General features: G+C 39.7%; 1 protein-coding gene across 1 annotated transcript in view; it reads right to left on the reverse strand.

Moving 5' to 3' along the window:
• The window catches only part of tmcc1a (transmembrane and coiled-coil domain family 1a), a 43,698-nt gene extending 29,724 nt beyond the window's left edge, over positions 1-13,974 (reverse strand). The window contains exons 1-4 of the mRNA XM_017409718.2: positions 13,898-13,974; positions 12,868-12,966; positions 1,419-1,461; positions 62-336 (exon numbers count right to left, since the gene is read on the reverse strand). Coding sequence (XP_017265207.1) covers positions 62-310 — 249 coding nt within the window. The 5' untranslated portion in view covers positions 311-336; positions 1,419-1,461; positions 12,868-12,966; positions 13,898-13,974. The remainder of the gene's footprint in view (positions 1-61; positions 337-1,418; positions 1,462-12,867; positions 12,967-13,897) is intronic.
• Between the last annotated feature and the right edge of the window lie 511 nt (positions 13,975-14,485).

Raw genomic sequence — 14,485 nt, forward strand, 5'->3', positions numbered from 1 at the left:
GGGGGGGGGACATATTGATCAGCCTGCGCAGAGATGATGATGAATGGCTGCTGTCACTTACCCTGTCGGTCTCCTCTGTTGACTGGTACCCTAATGACAGCCCCACATCCCCACCAGTGTGTCCTGGGGCAGGGCTGCTAAGTGTGGTGTCGGTGGTAGAGGAGGAGCGTGGCCGGCTGGTGTGCTGCTGCGGATCGTGGGTGTAGCGGCGCTGCGGGGCCTGTGGGCTGCTCCTCAGCAGGGGATCCCGGTCTCCGCTCCCGGACCCCTTACTGCGCCGGCTCTGCAGGCTGGTCCCACGCCTTATCATGCCTGCAGCGGCTGAGCCCTGGCCAGCTGCAGAGGGAATCACAGGAGCAGATAGGTGGTCAGATTCAGGAGAGCACAACTCAAAGGTGTCTTCAGGGGCAAGGGGAGGGGTGCCACCTGGTGAAATCACAGAGGAAGATGAGAATGAATGTGATGAAGGGATGGTGGAGTGAGAGAGGGAAAGGCGTTTACGCTGCTGCTGAAACAGTTGCTTCAAACCCTCACCAAGAACCCCCATGCTCTCTCTGGCATTTTGACTCATTTTACTGAATGAAGGGGGTACTGACTGAGATGAGGCCCTCTCCAACTCTGAACCTTGTGAACCCTCTGACACCCCTCCAGCTCCAGGACTTGAACTGGGGCCCATTCTCTCTGGCTCATTATGACCGTTTCCCCCCTGCAGCATGTGGCCCAGCTGAAACCACATAAATACCAGGGATGAATTGCCTTATTCAATTGTCTGCTTATGCTTCTCTCTCTATCAGTCAGGCATGTAGAGGGTCAGACATGGTCAATGACTGGGAGAAAGTAGAACAGAGAATAGCAGATTGCAGTTGAGAATTATGGAAGTAGGGTTGGGACTATGAAGGATCAGCTCAGTTTCTGTCAGAAGGATGGATCCAAATCGGGAGCATGCATCTTTGAGTCAGGAACAAGTGGTCTTGCTGGTCTGGCACAAAAAGAAAGGAGATTAATAATGAAAAGATGGAATTTTACCTAAATTTAGCGAGCATCTGTACATTTTCCCATCAACCTATGAACGTCAATCTTTCATTATCAACAGCATGTAATAAACTCATGCAACAAGTTGGATCAATGTAAGCTAATAAGATGTGAAGGTAGGCATTTATGTTGTGGAGTCATCTACAGCATCCTTCTGATGCCAGCACATAGCTGAAACATGGTTTCTCCTGTTTATAAGAAGCAGCACTGCAATAACCTGACCTCAATCAGTAAGAGCTGGCTATGTGTGCATCTGACCCTCTTATGCAGCCATGCACCCAATTCAGTTCTTAAATTTGAGTTGTGCAAGCTAATTACAGCTTGAGTTAGAAAGGGAAGTGAAAAAGAAAAGAACAATGAGTGAAGAAAAAAAACAAAACACCTACCATCAGACCAGGTGTCATCCTAGCGTGCGTTACTCTTGAGTACCTAAAAGACAGATCGACAAAAAAAAGGTTTAAGTAGGTAAAAATAAAAATAAAAACCTCTGGAACAAAACAAATTTTAGGATTCAGAATTTCAATTATCCTGCAACCACTGATCAAGATACTCAGAACATCAAGCCTCTTTTTCTGATTCAAAAAATAATAAATCTGTTTAACTGTAAAAATGCAGGCCAAAACCTTTATAAATACTGATCGGCCACAACTCAAAAACCACTGAAATCTTTATTTACTGTTACAACACAATGTTCCACTGGGAAACCTTGGGTCAGGCTGTTTGTGTAGAATTACTTTCAATTTTAACATGAAAACTAAACAGTGTTTTGAGACAGAGCAACCCATCATACCATGAACAGTGCAGAGATGTCCTTCAGCAGGACACCGTTACTCTGCCACACTTCATGAGCGGGTCACAAAAACTAAGGAATTACCAAAATCCAAAACTGATAGAGGATCAGCAGGTTTCACCAGAGCAAAGTTGAGGTCCCCTGAAGCAACCCAAGTGTCTCTAAAGACATGCTGCCAATGTCCCCGTGTCAGGCACAGGACACCTCCCAGAGGTCCAGGGTCCATTTACCAAAATGTGTCAAACAGATCTAAACAACATTAAGCTGGAGGTTACAGTATTGTTGCTGATCTGACTGATTGTATTCATGTCTGTTCCCTTAGGAGTTAATTTACTTTGCCCAAAAGAAACCTCTCATTATCTCGAAGAATTATCAAGAGATACAGGGAATCCGTAGTGAGACACTGCGATGAAAGTAAAGCAAGATTTAGATATAAATATCAGAGTTGGGACAGCAGACTTCTTAAACTATTTCTTCTTCTGAAGGCACAAACACAGACATATTAGTCTCACAGCAGACAGAGACAGAGCATGAAACTACTTTAACTCAGCCTCCTTTTAGTGTTGCTGCCTCAGCAAGAAAAGCACAGCAGCTTCTACTTTCTTACGAGCTGACTTTAACTTACGTTCCTGCTGAAGTAGCATTTTCAGGACAATGGTGTGCTTAATTCACAGTCTGCACATTAACAAAATGCTTCCTATTAATTAAAGGGGACTGTTGCCTGCCAAAGAGGGAGCAGATGCTGAACAGGTTTGTTTTAGTTACCTGTTAGCCAGCTGCTGCACCAAAACACTGCTTCAGTGTCACAATCTGCATAACACAGGTGCTCAGAGTGGGTCTTTAGGCTGTGCTGGTACAGTTTTAACAGATTTGTTAGTTTTTTAATTTTTTTGTTAATTTCACATTGCAAAATTACTCTGATCGAATTCCACGCTTATTTGCAAGCAGCTAGCTGTAGCACTTCCAGGCCAACCTGGGGCCACTTCCTGCAGGCGTTTCATAATATTTCTGCTGGAATGCAATAGTTAGTGTAAAGTTTCAGCATTTTAATGAACTGCTATAAAAAATTTGGAGATTAGAGGTTTTATTTTAAGACTTCCACTTTCCACTTTGGTCTTGGCCCCACTTGAACTAGTCATTAAAATTTAACTCTGACCTGATGGAAAACTTTCTCCAAATTGAGGCCATTAAAGGAGCTATCTACAACAGGTAAGATATTATTTATTTATAACATTTCCACAAACACCACCTGAAATGATCTTTTTCAGGACCAGATAAATCTTTTATATGTTCCTCTTTATAAAACATTAGAACTAAAAGAAGGTTCACTTTCTTTTTTTTTTTTTTTTATAATATGACTACATATAAATACATAGTCACATTTACTAAATATTTCTCAAATTTAATGCTTTTTAAAAAGTGTTTTTATTCCTTCCTTCCTGCTGACAAATGCAAAAGGGTGATAATGGTTTTGCCAGAATCTACATTTGTTTGTTGTGTTAGCAAAATATCTCAAGAGCCACAGGACAGCTTTTAAAATCGATAAGCATTCATTCAAAGAGCGCTAGGCCTTTAATTTAAAATGAATTTATTATTATTCACTTAAGAAAATTAAGTTAAATCCACAGTTTTTTGTGAGATGTTGACAGAAGCCTAAAAATTGTAATTTGTTTTACGAGTGATATTTAGAGACATCAGCAGTTTGTGAATAAAAGTTTAAACTGTTTACAAAGAAATCACTCTTTTTAATAGAGCCTTAAATCATAGAGGACAACTAGCCGTGCATAAGCATGAAAAATAATCCAGAATAGATTCATACTTGGTCATGGATCAGTGAGTACAAGGTTCACCCACTCACTGAGTAAGAGACAATGTGATTCATTCTGATTAAGCACTAATGCTGTTGTTTAGAGTTGATGAGTCGAGGGGTAAACCGAAGCTAATCCTGTCCCGAAGCTGCCGCTAAACCTGCGGTCCTGTCCCGGCTCCAGCACCTAACCCTCCCTCTGTTTCAGTAAATCCCCTCCCTCATCCCCAGGCTGATCCCAACACTGGATTGGATGTTTTCATGATTGCCGGTGGTTCTATATTCAAACCAAATCCTCTTTCAGGAGCCTTTAGAGGACACAGCTTTTATTGTCAGACTTTGTGTGCCCGCCTGAGTCTTTGATCAGTTTAGGCAAGCTTTGGTGATCCACCTTGATGAAGCGATGGCTCACCACATGCATTTTAGACAACAAGTGTCCTTTTCTGAACTAAACTGTTTTATTACGACATTCTGCCAGCGTAACAAGAGATGCCTAATCAAAAAAAACAAAAAAAACTGCACAGCTGTCACATTTACCATTATTTTGTGCTTGAATCAGGATTTTATTGTAATGGTAAAAGCTCTGAAAATAATGCTCAGTGTTTTACCAAAAACAATAATTTAGAGGAGACTTATGAAAGGCAAGTGGAAATCTGTATTCGTTTAAAACAGTGTTCTGCAACCTACGGCTCTGGGGCCACATGTGGCTATTTTGTTCCTTTGCAGCTTTGACCAAAAATAACAAGAAAATTAATATTTATATTTATAACCACATCAGGAAAAGATAACTGTAGCAGTTCTCTTGTCCAGCCGCAATATGAGAGTATAATTTCTGTAACAGAATGATACTAATAAGACAAGGAACAATCATATCAACCAGTAGTTTGTTAACCAGTTTACTATTTCATTCAATCAACTTCCAAACACACAGTATGACCTATCTCTGAAATCCATGAGAAAATAAAACATTTTAAACACAAGTACAGCAGATTGCTGCAGAAAAGAAAGCTAAAAAAAAGTACAATTTTTTTAACCTATTACTGTCCTATGAGTTAATGAAATCAAGCTTTCAGCAAAACAGTTCAGAAAAGTAATTCTAAAAACAATGAGAATTAGAAGTAAAGGCTTGTCATTCATAAAAACGTCATAAAACCTTAAGTAAATTAAGATATCAGTCGTTCAGTGGGTCACAATTAAACATCCAAACTGTCCTAATTTTTATGTTCACTCAAATAATTCAACAAATTGCAAATTTATGCTTTTTTTTATAAATGTTGCTTTTCCACAAATACAATAAAGACTCACAGGCCTACATATTTCAGTTGTTAAATTTGATCAAAGGGGTATAAACAAACAAATGTTTTTTTCTCCTCTACATAAGAGTTTAGTCAAATGTAAAATACTGATAAACAGAATGTAAACTAGGATTTTTTATGTAGTATTTCTCTAAGACTTAATAATGTGTTGTTGTGTTCTGATTTTTATTTCAATCTTTAAGTACGTGTTGCATCTCAGGACAATTTTATTTTGTGCAAAATGGGATGAAAAACCTCTTTAGATTGGAAAGGCTGCACACCCCTGGTTTAAAAAAAAAAAAAAAAAAAACTCACATACTGTCATCTTGTCCTACACACAGAGGGTATTAGATTATGGGGCAAGGATATGAAATGGTTTGTTTGACCACTGCTGACACAGAACAGCGATTATCTGTGATTAACAGAATCAGAGAGAACCAGGCCTCCGTGAGTCAGCATGTTTCTCACAAATTTCACAACGCTGCCAAAGGTAAATAACAGATGACCACATGGACAGTGGCCTCTCTGGAGCTTTCTATGTCATCCTCGCTTAATCACTCAAACAAATACAAACACACACTGCAGTCCATAACTCAAGGTCTCATTCCATTAAGCTCTCAGCTGCCAGTTTTGCAGCTGTCATCATATTTGGCTGGGCAGGCAGAGGAAACAGATGAAAACCTCTGCATAGCTTTAGTACAACAGAGGCCTCACACATTCACAACATATCCTTTGACAAGGAGGAGCAGATGGACAATTCAGGAAAAAGAAACAAAGATATTTTGATATTTTTATGTTTTTCTTTTCTGTTCCATTTCCGCAGGATCTATAGAGTTGATAAAAATAAACCTCATTCAAGATGTCCACCACAGCTAATCAACTTTAGCCAAAACAAAAACGGCTCTAACTCAGTCCTTTTTGCAGATGTTGAGCTAAAAATTGACATGGAAGAACCTGAGAGTCTCAACATATGCTCTGGATGCTACATGTTGAGCAACATTGTTGTCTAAAACCTCAACATTAATTATTGGAGCAAACCTTGTTTGTCTCCTAGCAAAATATTCCATAAACCAGTGGACAGATTAAATGACACTGTCAAAAAGTAATCGCTGAATGTACATTTGCAATTGATTACCTTCTGGAGTCAATCCAATTCAAAATGGCCACCAAAGTACATCGACCTTTGCCGACACAAAAGTAGCTATAACTCAGTCAGTTTTACAGATGCAGATATTGCGCTGAATTTTATGTGGCAGTAACTGAGAGTCATCCTTCAAGAACTAACAGAACACGCGAGATCTCACAATAATCGCATGAGATTAACATAATTTACAAAGTTTGACCAAAATGCCTGTAACTCTGTCTTTTGTCATTGTAACATGATCTTAGTTTAAAACGAATGAAAGGTGGCGGGCGACATGCAATCCTTCAAGGAATGCTAGGCCCTTAATTTGAAACTGGAATAAGTCCCCTAAGTGGTGAGAAAGCAGAGCAAAAGATAAAAATCTTATCTCATGACTTTGTAACATGTTCTAATCTTTTCATGCAAATTTTTCAATCACAGGAAGTTTATCTGCACAGTAAAACTGTTTTAGTTATTCCAAATCATATTGTGTAAAAGAAATAGAAAGAGGGAAGAAAAAAAAACTAACTTGGCATAAATAGTCTAAAACAGAAGCCAATCTGGTCTGTGCTCTGTGACCCTGTAGTTGCCAAGTTGTTGCTCTTTTTTTTTTTTTTTTTTTAAAAACATACAATTGGTTAACTCAAAATATGGATCCAGCCTAAACAAGCAGACACAGTGTTTCCAGAAGAGTCTGCAAGCTGGCATGGAATAGGGCGCTCTTTGTTTCCTGTGAGCCCCACACAGCCTCATCACTGCTCTTTGTCCAGCGTCTCTTTCACTGACAGACGCGCATCAATAAGAGCAGAATTAGGCCAGAGAGTTCTGTCACTTGTGTCTGCGTGGATACGCAAATATGTGTGCGAGTTTGTGTCATGGAGACACAAAAAGGCAACAAAAAAAAAATGAGTTAACCAATAACACTGTGGATATGTGTAAATATATATGCATGTCTTTGTGCGAGTCGTCTTTGACCAGTGGAAAGTGGACCATATCTCTTTCAGCAGCTGCGTAATGACAAGCACAGCCAGGAAACAGGAACAATCGTTATTGTATTTGTGTGTGAGTTTGTGTGTGTGTGGCACTGGAAGGCAGATAATGGCACAGTTGTGCCAGCTGTGACAATGAAGGAGATGACTTCAGCGCACTGCACAAAGTGTGATAAGAGACACAACTCTTTGTGTCAAATAGTGACAGACTCAGGGAGACAGGAGGGTTACAGAGGGCGTGAAAGTGGCCACACTGGATCAAAGGCAGCCAGTGGTCCATGGGGTGTTTCTCCCTGCTGTATCGAGTGCAACCCAGGCATTCGGCACAGACCATGTCTAAATAATGAGGAGGAGGACAGCAGGTAGTTTGCTGTAAATGCCCCACACAATACTCTATTGTCCAAGATGAAACCCACAGGGAGGCAACGATGCCAAAGTTGTACTCAGCTTTCCAGAAACAGGACAGACCAGAGGAAACACAATCATCAACATGTGTAGACCTGACCAAAAAAAAAAAAACGCACACTGACACCAATATCACCCAACCGTCTGAAGCTGCTTAGCTGCTATATCTGCCAAGTACAGGAGACTGATTCCCACCTGGCTTCAGGTATCTATAAAACTGACACATACACTGTCATCAGGAAACTTTACTGCTATTTTATGGCGTGGGCAACAACAGGGATGTCTAAAAGATGACTGGAGGAAAAACACTACTGCAAAAACTCTCACTGACACACAGCCAATAACAGCAACAACAGGTGTTATAATGGGTGTGAGGTAAATCTGAGTTATCAAAAAGTACCAACCCAGGACAAGCTAAGACAAAGGCGAACTGTTATGTTCATCTGCTTGTAAATAGTAGCAATGCGTTACCTACATGTTTGAAATACTATGTGTAAAAGGATGCTGCATGATTAGGCAGCCTGGAAGTGATGGAACTGAAGGCTAGAAGTGAATATTCATCAGACTGCATGTTGAACACCAAGAAAGGGTTTATGTTTACTGGAGAGGTCTTGCTTATGGAACACCTCTGGATTTGTGCTCAACACCACAGCAAGTGTCCTAATGAATAATTCAGAGCCTACACGGCACTGATACCGGTTCCTGTTGACTGCAACTACAACACTGAGTGCAGGCTAAATGTTTCCTACCAGTGACGGTGCTGAGGATCTCATTCTCTCACTTTCTAAGAAAACAGATGTTCTCAAAAGTCATAAGGGAGAATGAAGCCACCAAGTAATGTTTCAAACTCCAAGAAGTACCTTTCATTTACTAAACCTGATGGGTGTTTAACAGTGGTAAAACAGCTCATATTCCAACATTTCTGAGACAGCATCATCAGCTGTCAACAGGCTGGAAACCACCTACACACCAGCTGAAAGCTCATAGCAGAAACTGTGATAAAGACACAAAGTCGAGCAGCACAGACTTAATGCAGATCAGAGAAACTGACAGGTTATCAGGCAACGAGGCACAGACACACAAAGAAACCATCTGAGCCAAATCATCTGCATTGCTACAACTCTTTGGTCATATCTCTGGGAACCAGACACACCTTTGACCCAGCAGTGGGTTTAGTGAGGATCAGCACATCCAAACTCTACTCCAAGCCGAACACTGGCTTCAGGATGTGGAGTTTAGGCCAACATCCCAACACCATACCTTAAAAGATCATTTAGGCTGTTAAACAATATTTTGTCTGTCGTTCTTTCTTGCAGAAACGTGTTCAAAAGGTTTATCCAAAGCTATTGCAAGGTTTTATTTGATATACTACACGAACATGCTATTCAGATCACTGAAACCACGCATATTTAGAGTTTTTAATCTTTTCTGCAAAGAGGGGACTTAAGATTCATTTAGCATCAGCCACGGTCAAGGTGCATTTAGAAAAAGATCTCCTTAAAGGCTAGAATAAACGAGAGAAATGCTTACAGCTCACAAAACCTGACAATTCACCTTTCACCTGAGCACTGTTTTAAGAGAGATTTTAAAAAATAAATAAATCAGACCCTAAGGTTTAAACAGCGAAACAAGGGCCTCAGCTTTATTTTTAAGGCCAAACTCTTGTGGTGCTGTGCGTCCTCTGCCTCTTTTCTGCAGGACAGGATCAGAGGGAGGCAGGCAGCTCGTTGCCACTAGAAACAGCAGCCTTTTAAAAGGAATTCCACCGTCACTCTGGAAGTGTGGGAGTTAGCGCTGCAGAAAATAAAGTTTTTTTTTTCAAGAGTTAACGCGTTAACGGCAAAGAGGGTATAAAATACTTTTACCTTGTAGGTGGTTGATGAACTTAAACCTCTGACAGCTGCAGAGTCAGTCCTTAAAACTCCACAATACTTCTTACTATTTTACAGCTTAAGTATTAACATAAAACAATTTTAAAACAAGATCTTGTAACAGGTCTTAAAATAAAAACATTGAAGTATAAACATGCCCTGGGAGTGTTATTATTATTATTAAACATTTCTTAACCTAAATGTAGAAGTTATAAGCGTAAAACTATATAAAGCATTACCATTTCCATTAACAGGGTTAGTAGTAGCAGCTAGTTGCTCCTAGTTAATTGCACTAGCTTATCTTATCAGCAAATGTGAACACTGTAAAAAAAAAAATAAATAAATAAATAAAGGCAAATGTTGCCAAAATGTTAATGAGGAAAGACATCTGCATTGACCTTAAGAAACAACTGCTGTTTCCTATTAATCTAAGAACTTTGGAGTCCAAAATTTAATGCGAGGCTGATGAAATCATAAAGAAGATGATTATTTTTAAGTTATCACTGTTAAAAGTTGGTTCCATAAGCTTTAAAATCATTGTATGTATGATGCATGTACCTCTTTTTTTCTCCACACTGCTTCAGCGTGTCGGACGTTGACGTTATGTAACAAGTATTATATTTATCCAGTTTTAGGATTTGCTGAGGAAAAAGATGATATATTACCAGGTCCTGATATGTAAAACTGTAAACGCCAAAATAAATGTTATCACTCTGTGATAAAACACATGTGCTACTCTGTGAATTTTCAAAAACAAATCTTCCCTGGTGAAAGATGGAGGTGAAAAGGAAGGAGTGTGTCTGCAGGTGTGATTAAAAAAAAAAAAAAGAACTGAAGAAGAGGAAGGGGAACAAAAAGTGTTTCTTCTAAAATACAGTGTTTGCTCTTTAGACATGGCTGGACATGTGGCTGAGCGGATGAAACAAAACCGAACAAACAACGATGAGATTGTTTAAACTCCACAAGACTGGAAAAAGAGATTATTTGAATCCCTTTGAATCCCTCACAGAGGATTTTTGCTGCATCTGTTGACTAAAAAGTGACAGATAAGCAGCTAGGGCAGCAGTGTCCAATCCTGGTCCTAGTGGGCTACTATCCTGCATGTTTTATGTGTTCTTCTCCTTTGACAGGCTTCTGCAGAACATGAAGACCTGCTGAAGAGCAGGGAAACAACTAAAACGTGCAGGATAGAGGCCCTCCAGGACCAGGATTGGACACCAGTGAGCTAAAGGCAACTTTATGAAAGCAACATCAGACCAAAGAGAACCTGGATTTAACTCAATAAAACAACACTGATCAAATGAAAACTGAACATTTGAGTATTAATTCTGTGCAGGTGTATGTAAAAACCCTTACAACCAGGAGGATAATTTAAAAACCTTAAAACTGACTATTGGCTGATCTGTTAGCGAGTCGACAAAAAAGATGGGCTAATAATTGTAGTCACTATTTGCAAAACAACAACGTGCTGCTTGTGACAAGTTTACACAACAAATATTTGCAGATTTTTTTCTTGTCTGACCAAATAATAAGAAACCAACTAAAACAATTCTGAAGACATCTTGCACCTACTGCCCAAAATCCTACATTAAACTTTAAAATAATCTAAGAAGTGATGAAATACCTACATTTTAATGTATAAACGCCATAAGAAGTGTAAAGAGACCCAAGATCAAGCTGCTGCCAGTGGCAGTGTGTGGTCTCCATGGTAACCACACACCTGCGTGTGTCACTCCCTGACTGCCAAGTTAATGAGAGGCTGACAGAAACGCTGACTAGAATAAAGCTCAAACAAACTGTGCGGTAACTAAACATCGCATCTAACAAATTCTTAAACCTTGAGCAGCAGGTAACTCTGATAGTCACACACGTTAATTTTTTAGCTTCTGCAGTGTTTTATGTAGGAGATACGACAAGTTAAAAAGATCCTTCACTTCCAGTTTTAAAGAGAATATTTAGAGCTAAAATATATCTGTGGAAACTTTTGCATTTTAGGGGGATTTAAGAGAAAACTGTAAGTCTTATAGTAATAGGAAACACACTGGATGAAAGAAGACAAAAATGCCAATGTTTTGATGTATAATTTCTATATGTATTTAAAAATGTTGTGCAAGTACAAATAGTTTTTTTGCGAAAAAATATATTTTAGATATTTCAAAAGTTAGAGTGACATCAACTGTCAGTTGAACATTTAATAGAAAAATCAGTAAAAAAAAAAAAAATCATAAAAGCTTAACTGCAATTGTGTCGAAACTGTAAAAGTTATCAAAATGCCAGTTCAGACATGCAAAGTCTAACTTTCTGTGACCTGTTTAAACTTTGAACGATGTTTCTACGGTGAAGTATGACCGAGCTGCAGAGCTCCAAAGAGGGCTGAGTTTTCTCACGTTTCGGCAAAATCCCATTAATTGCCACTGGGTTTTTTTCTTCACCCGACCTACCACTACCAAAAGTCAGAACACACTATTCCTTACTGAGCCGCATGTTCTGGTGTATAATTTCATTTCAAAGCTGCACGACGAACAGGAGTGCAATAAGAGCGCTTCAGTGCTTATGCATTGGCAACCTTACATAAAATGGCAGAACGTGGTTCGGCCTCAACTTGATGAAAGAAACGAGGCTTTTTCCAGAAAGTCTCTCATTTAGACGTCAGTATGTATGACTGCAAAACTTGTCTGTATTATCCATCACTGCGGGGCGTGACGGTGACTTACATGATTTTAGATTACTGCATCCTTTTTGTTCATTTTTGCTATCAGATGACATATTTCTTTGAATCAGCTCTTAAAAAGAACTCTAAAAAAGGTAGATATAATACTGTCAGCATATTTAAAAGAAAAAAAACCCTTGTTGATGCATTGTTATCAATCTTCTTTTGCTATATCTAACATCTAAACATCGGTCCTCTACACAAATAAAGCTATTACATGGATAATTTAGTTACAGAGACTTTTCAAGTCATCCATCTGATCCAGTATCTGCAGCTTTGTTGTGAGAAACACAGACTTCCTGTACAAACTGCGGACCAACAAATCCTCCTGGAAGCCAAATCAGACTGCAGGCCACCGTGTTAATCATGCAATCTGATCTAAAAGGGAGCACATCTTCTCCACATCCACTGTGTCTCGAAAAGCTGACCTCATATCTGAGGGTGAAGCGGCTCCATCCTTGGACGCCACGGATTTCTAACTTGTCGGCGTCCCGCTCACAATCTCCAGTACGAAAAGTGCAAAACACATTACACTCATATGGAGACGCTCACTTCTCAGCCAAGCTCCAACCAGACAGAGAACAACGTGAGCGCAGCAGGAACAGGAGGGAGGGGGGGCAGCGTCATCATGGTGGTCTGACCATCCGAGGGAGACGTGAATGGCTGTGCTGTGTTAGCAGTGCCCTGCAGGGGCAGCCGAGCTCTCAGCCACTTAGCAGAGTAAGCTGAACAGATAGGAGGGATGCATCATGTCATGTCAGACTCCACCGAGCTGCTGCATTTCTACACAGAGGGAGACAGTCACCAGAATACACAAGGGGTGTTAGAGGGGGTAAAAAACAAACCTTCAGTCCATGATGATAACGGCGCAGGAGCGGGTTTCGTTCAGTCATTCAGTCATCGCAGAAGGGACGACAACCTGCCTCTTCAGGCCCACACCGTGTCTTAAACAGAGACGAGAAAAGAAAAAAAAATGAAATCTGTAATCCTGGAAATGCTTGATTGGCACATCTGTCTGCATCGGGTGCGTGTGTGTCTGGCTCCTAAACAAAAACAATCAGAGACTTCAGATTAAAAAAAACAAAACTCCCTTTGTGACTGAAGGGTACAAAGGTTTACATGTAATGAGGCTGCAGACGCTCATCAGATCCTGACATGTTTTCTGTTAGTCAAGCAGCTTCAACCTGTTGAGAGTGAAATGAATTAAAGATTTTAGCAAAAACATTCAATTGACAAGGCCCTGGTTAAAACCACAGTTTATGACAAGTTTAAAGGATCATGAACAGATACAAAATACGACTATTAATCTGCTGAGCAACACATTGTGTAATGTAAATATAATGCAAGGGCAAAGCTTTGGGATACTTTTTGTCAGAGATTAGGCCAAACTTGTTGTACAAAACATTCAGCATCAATGCTCATGAAGGACCTCACCACAGAAACCACAAATACTGAGCAGAGTGATGAAACCACAGGACTTTACCAAAGATAATTAGGTCTAATAATTGCCATGGACTGTAAATGTATGTTAATTACCAGCTGAGTAACGCAAAACGCACTTTTTACACCACGCAGAAATAAAATGTCGCTTATGCCCGGAGAATACGTGAAGATAAATGAAAAGAGCAGTGTAAAAACAAATGTTTGAATGTTGGCTGGGTGACAGTGAAGTGGTTTTTAGTGAGCAGGAGCAGCAGGGAATGTGTTAGCGGACTCAGGTTGACAGTCCCGTTAGTGTCATTGTACGGAGCTGCTAAGACGGGAGAATATCTACAGCGACACCGGAACACACTCAACACACTTCTCAAACACAAACAAAATGGCGACAAAACAACCTCATAAAAACGCTAAACTGGAAATTTAAAACATACTTACATGGGTGATATCAAACTGTTGGCGCTGACGCCGACGTTCAGCCAGCAACTCCCCTCTGCTCTGCGTGCCACTCTCCCCTCCCCTAAAACCCTGCTCTGACGTCACGGCGCAAGACGTAACCAAAGATCGTGTTGTGTCAAGACGACTCACTCAACCTTTTTTTTTAAAAAACAAAACAAAAACAAAGAACAATTAAATGAAAGATCTTCACAGAAGCATTGCAGACGTCTTGTAATGGATTACGGCCTGAATGAAACTACAGATTATAATTTATAATCTACTCTTTGATCGCTTTTATGCTTCTTAAAATATGGCAACGACATTTCTAAACTACAGGTTTATGCCAGTATGTTTTTCTGAATAGGATCAAGGGATGTTCTGTAATGTCTCCAAATTTAAAAAACAAAACAACAACTACTCATTTGTTAGAGTAAGAAAAGCCAATAAGACCTAATGTTAATTAGCAAAATATGTTGTCATTTTTGCTGTATTTTATTACATACTTACATATGGGCTTTTGTATATGGTGTGTTTATTTATTTGAAAAAGGGGCAACACATATCATCAAATTAAACAAGTTAAAGGTAA

This window comes from Kryptolebias marmoratus, linkage group LG8 (assembly GCF_001649575.2).
Source record: "Kryptolebias marmoratus isolate JLee-2015 linkage group LG8, ASM164957v2, whole genome shotgun sequence".
In the NCBI taxonomy this organism is placed as follows: Eukaryota; Metazoa; Chordata; class Actinopteri; order Cyprinodontiformes; family Rivulidae; genus Kryptolebias; species Kryptolebias marmoratus.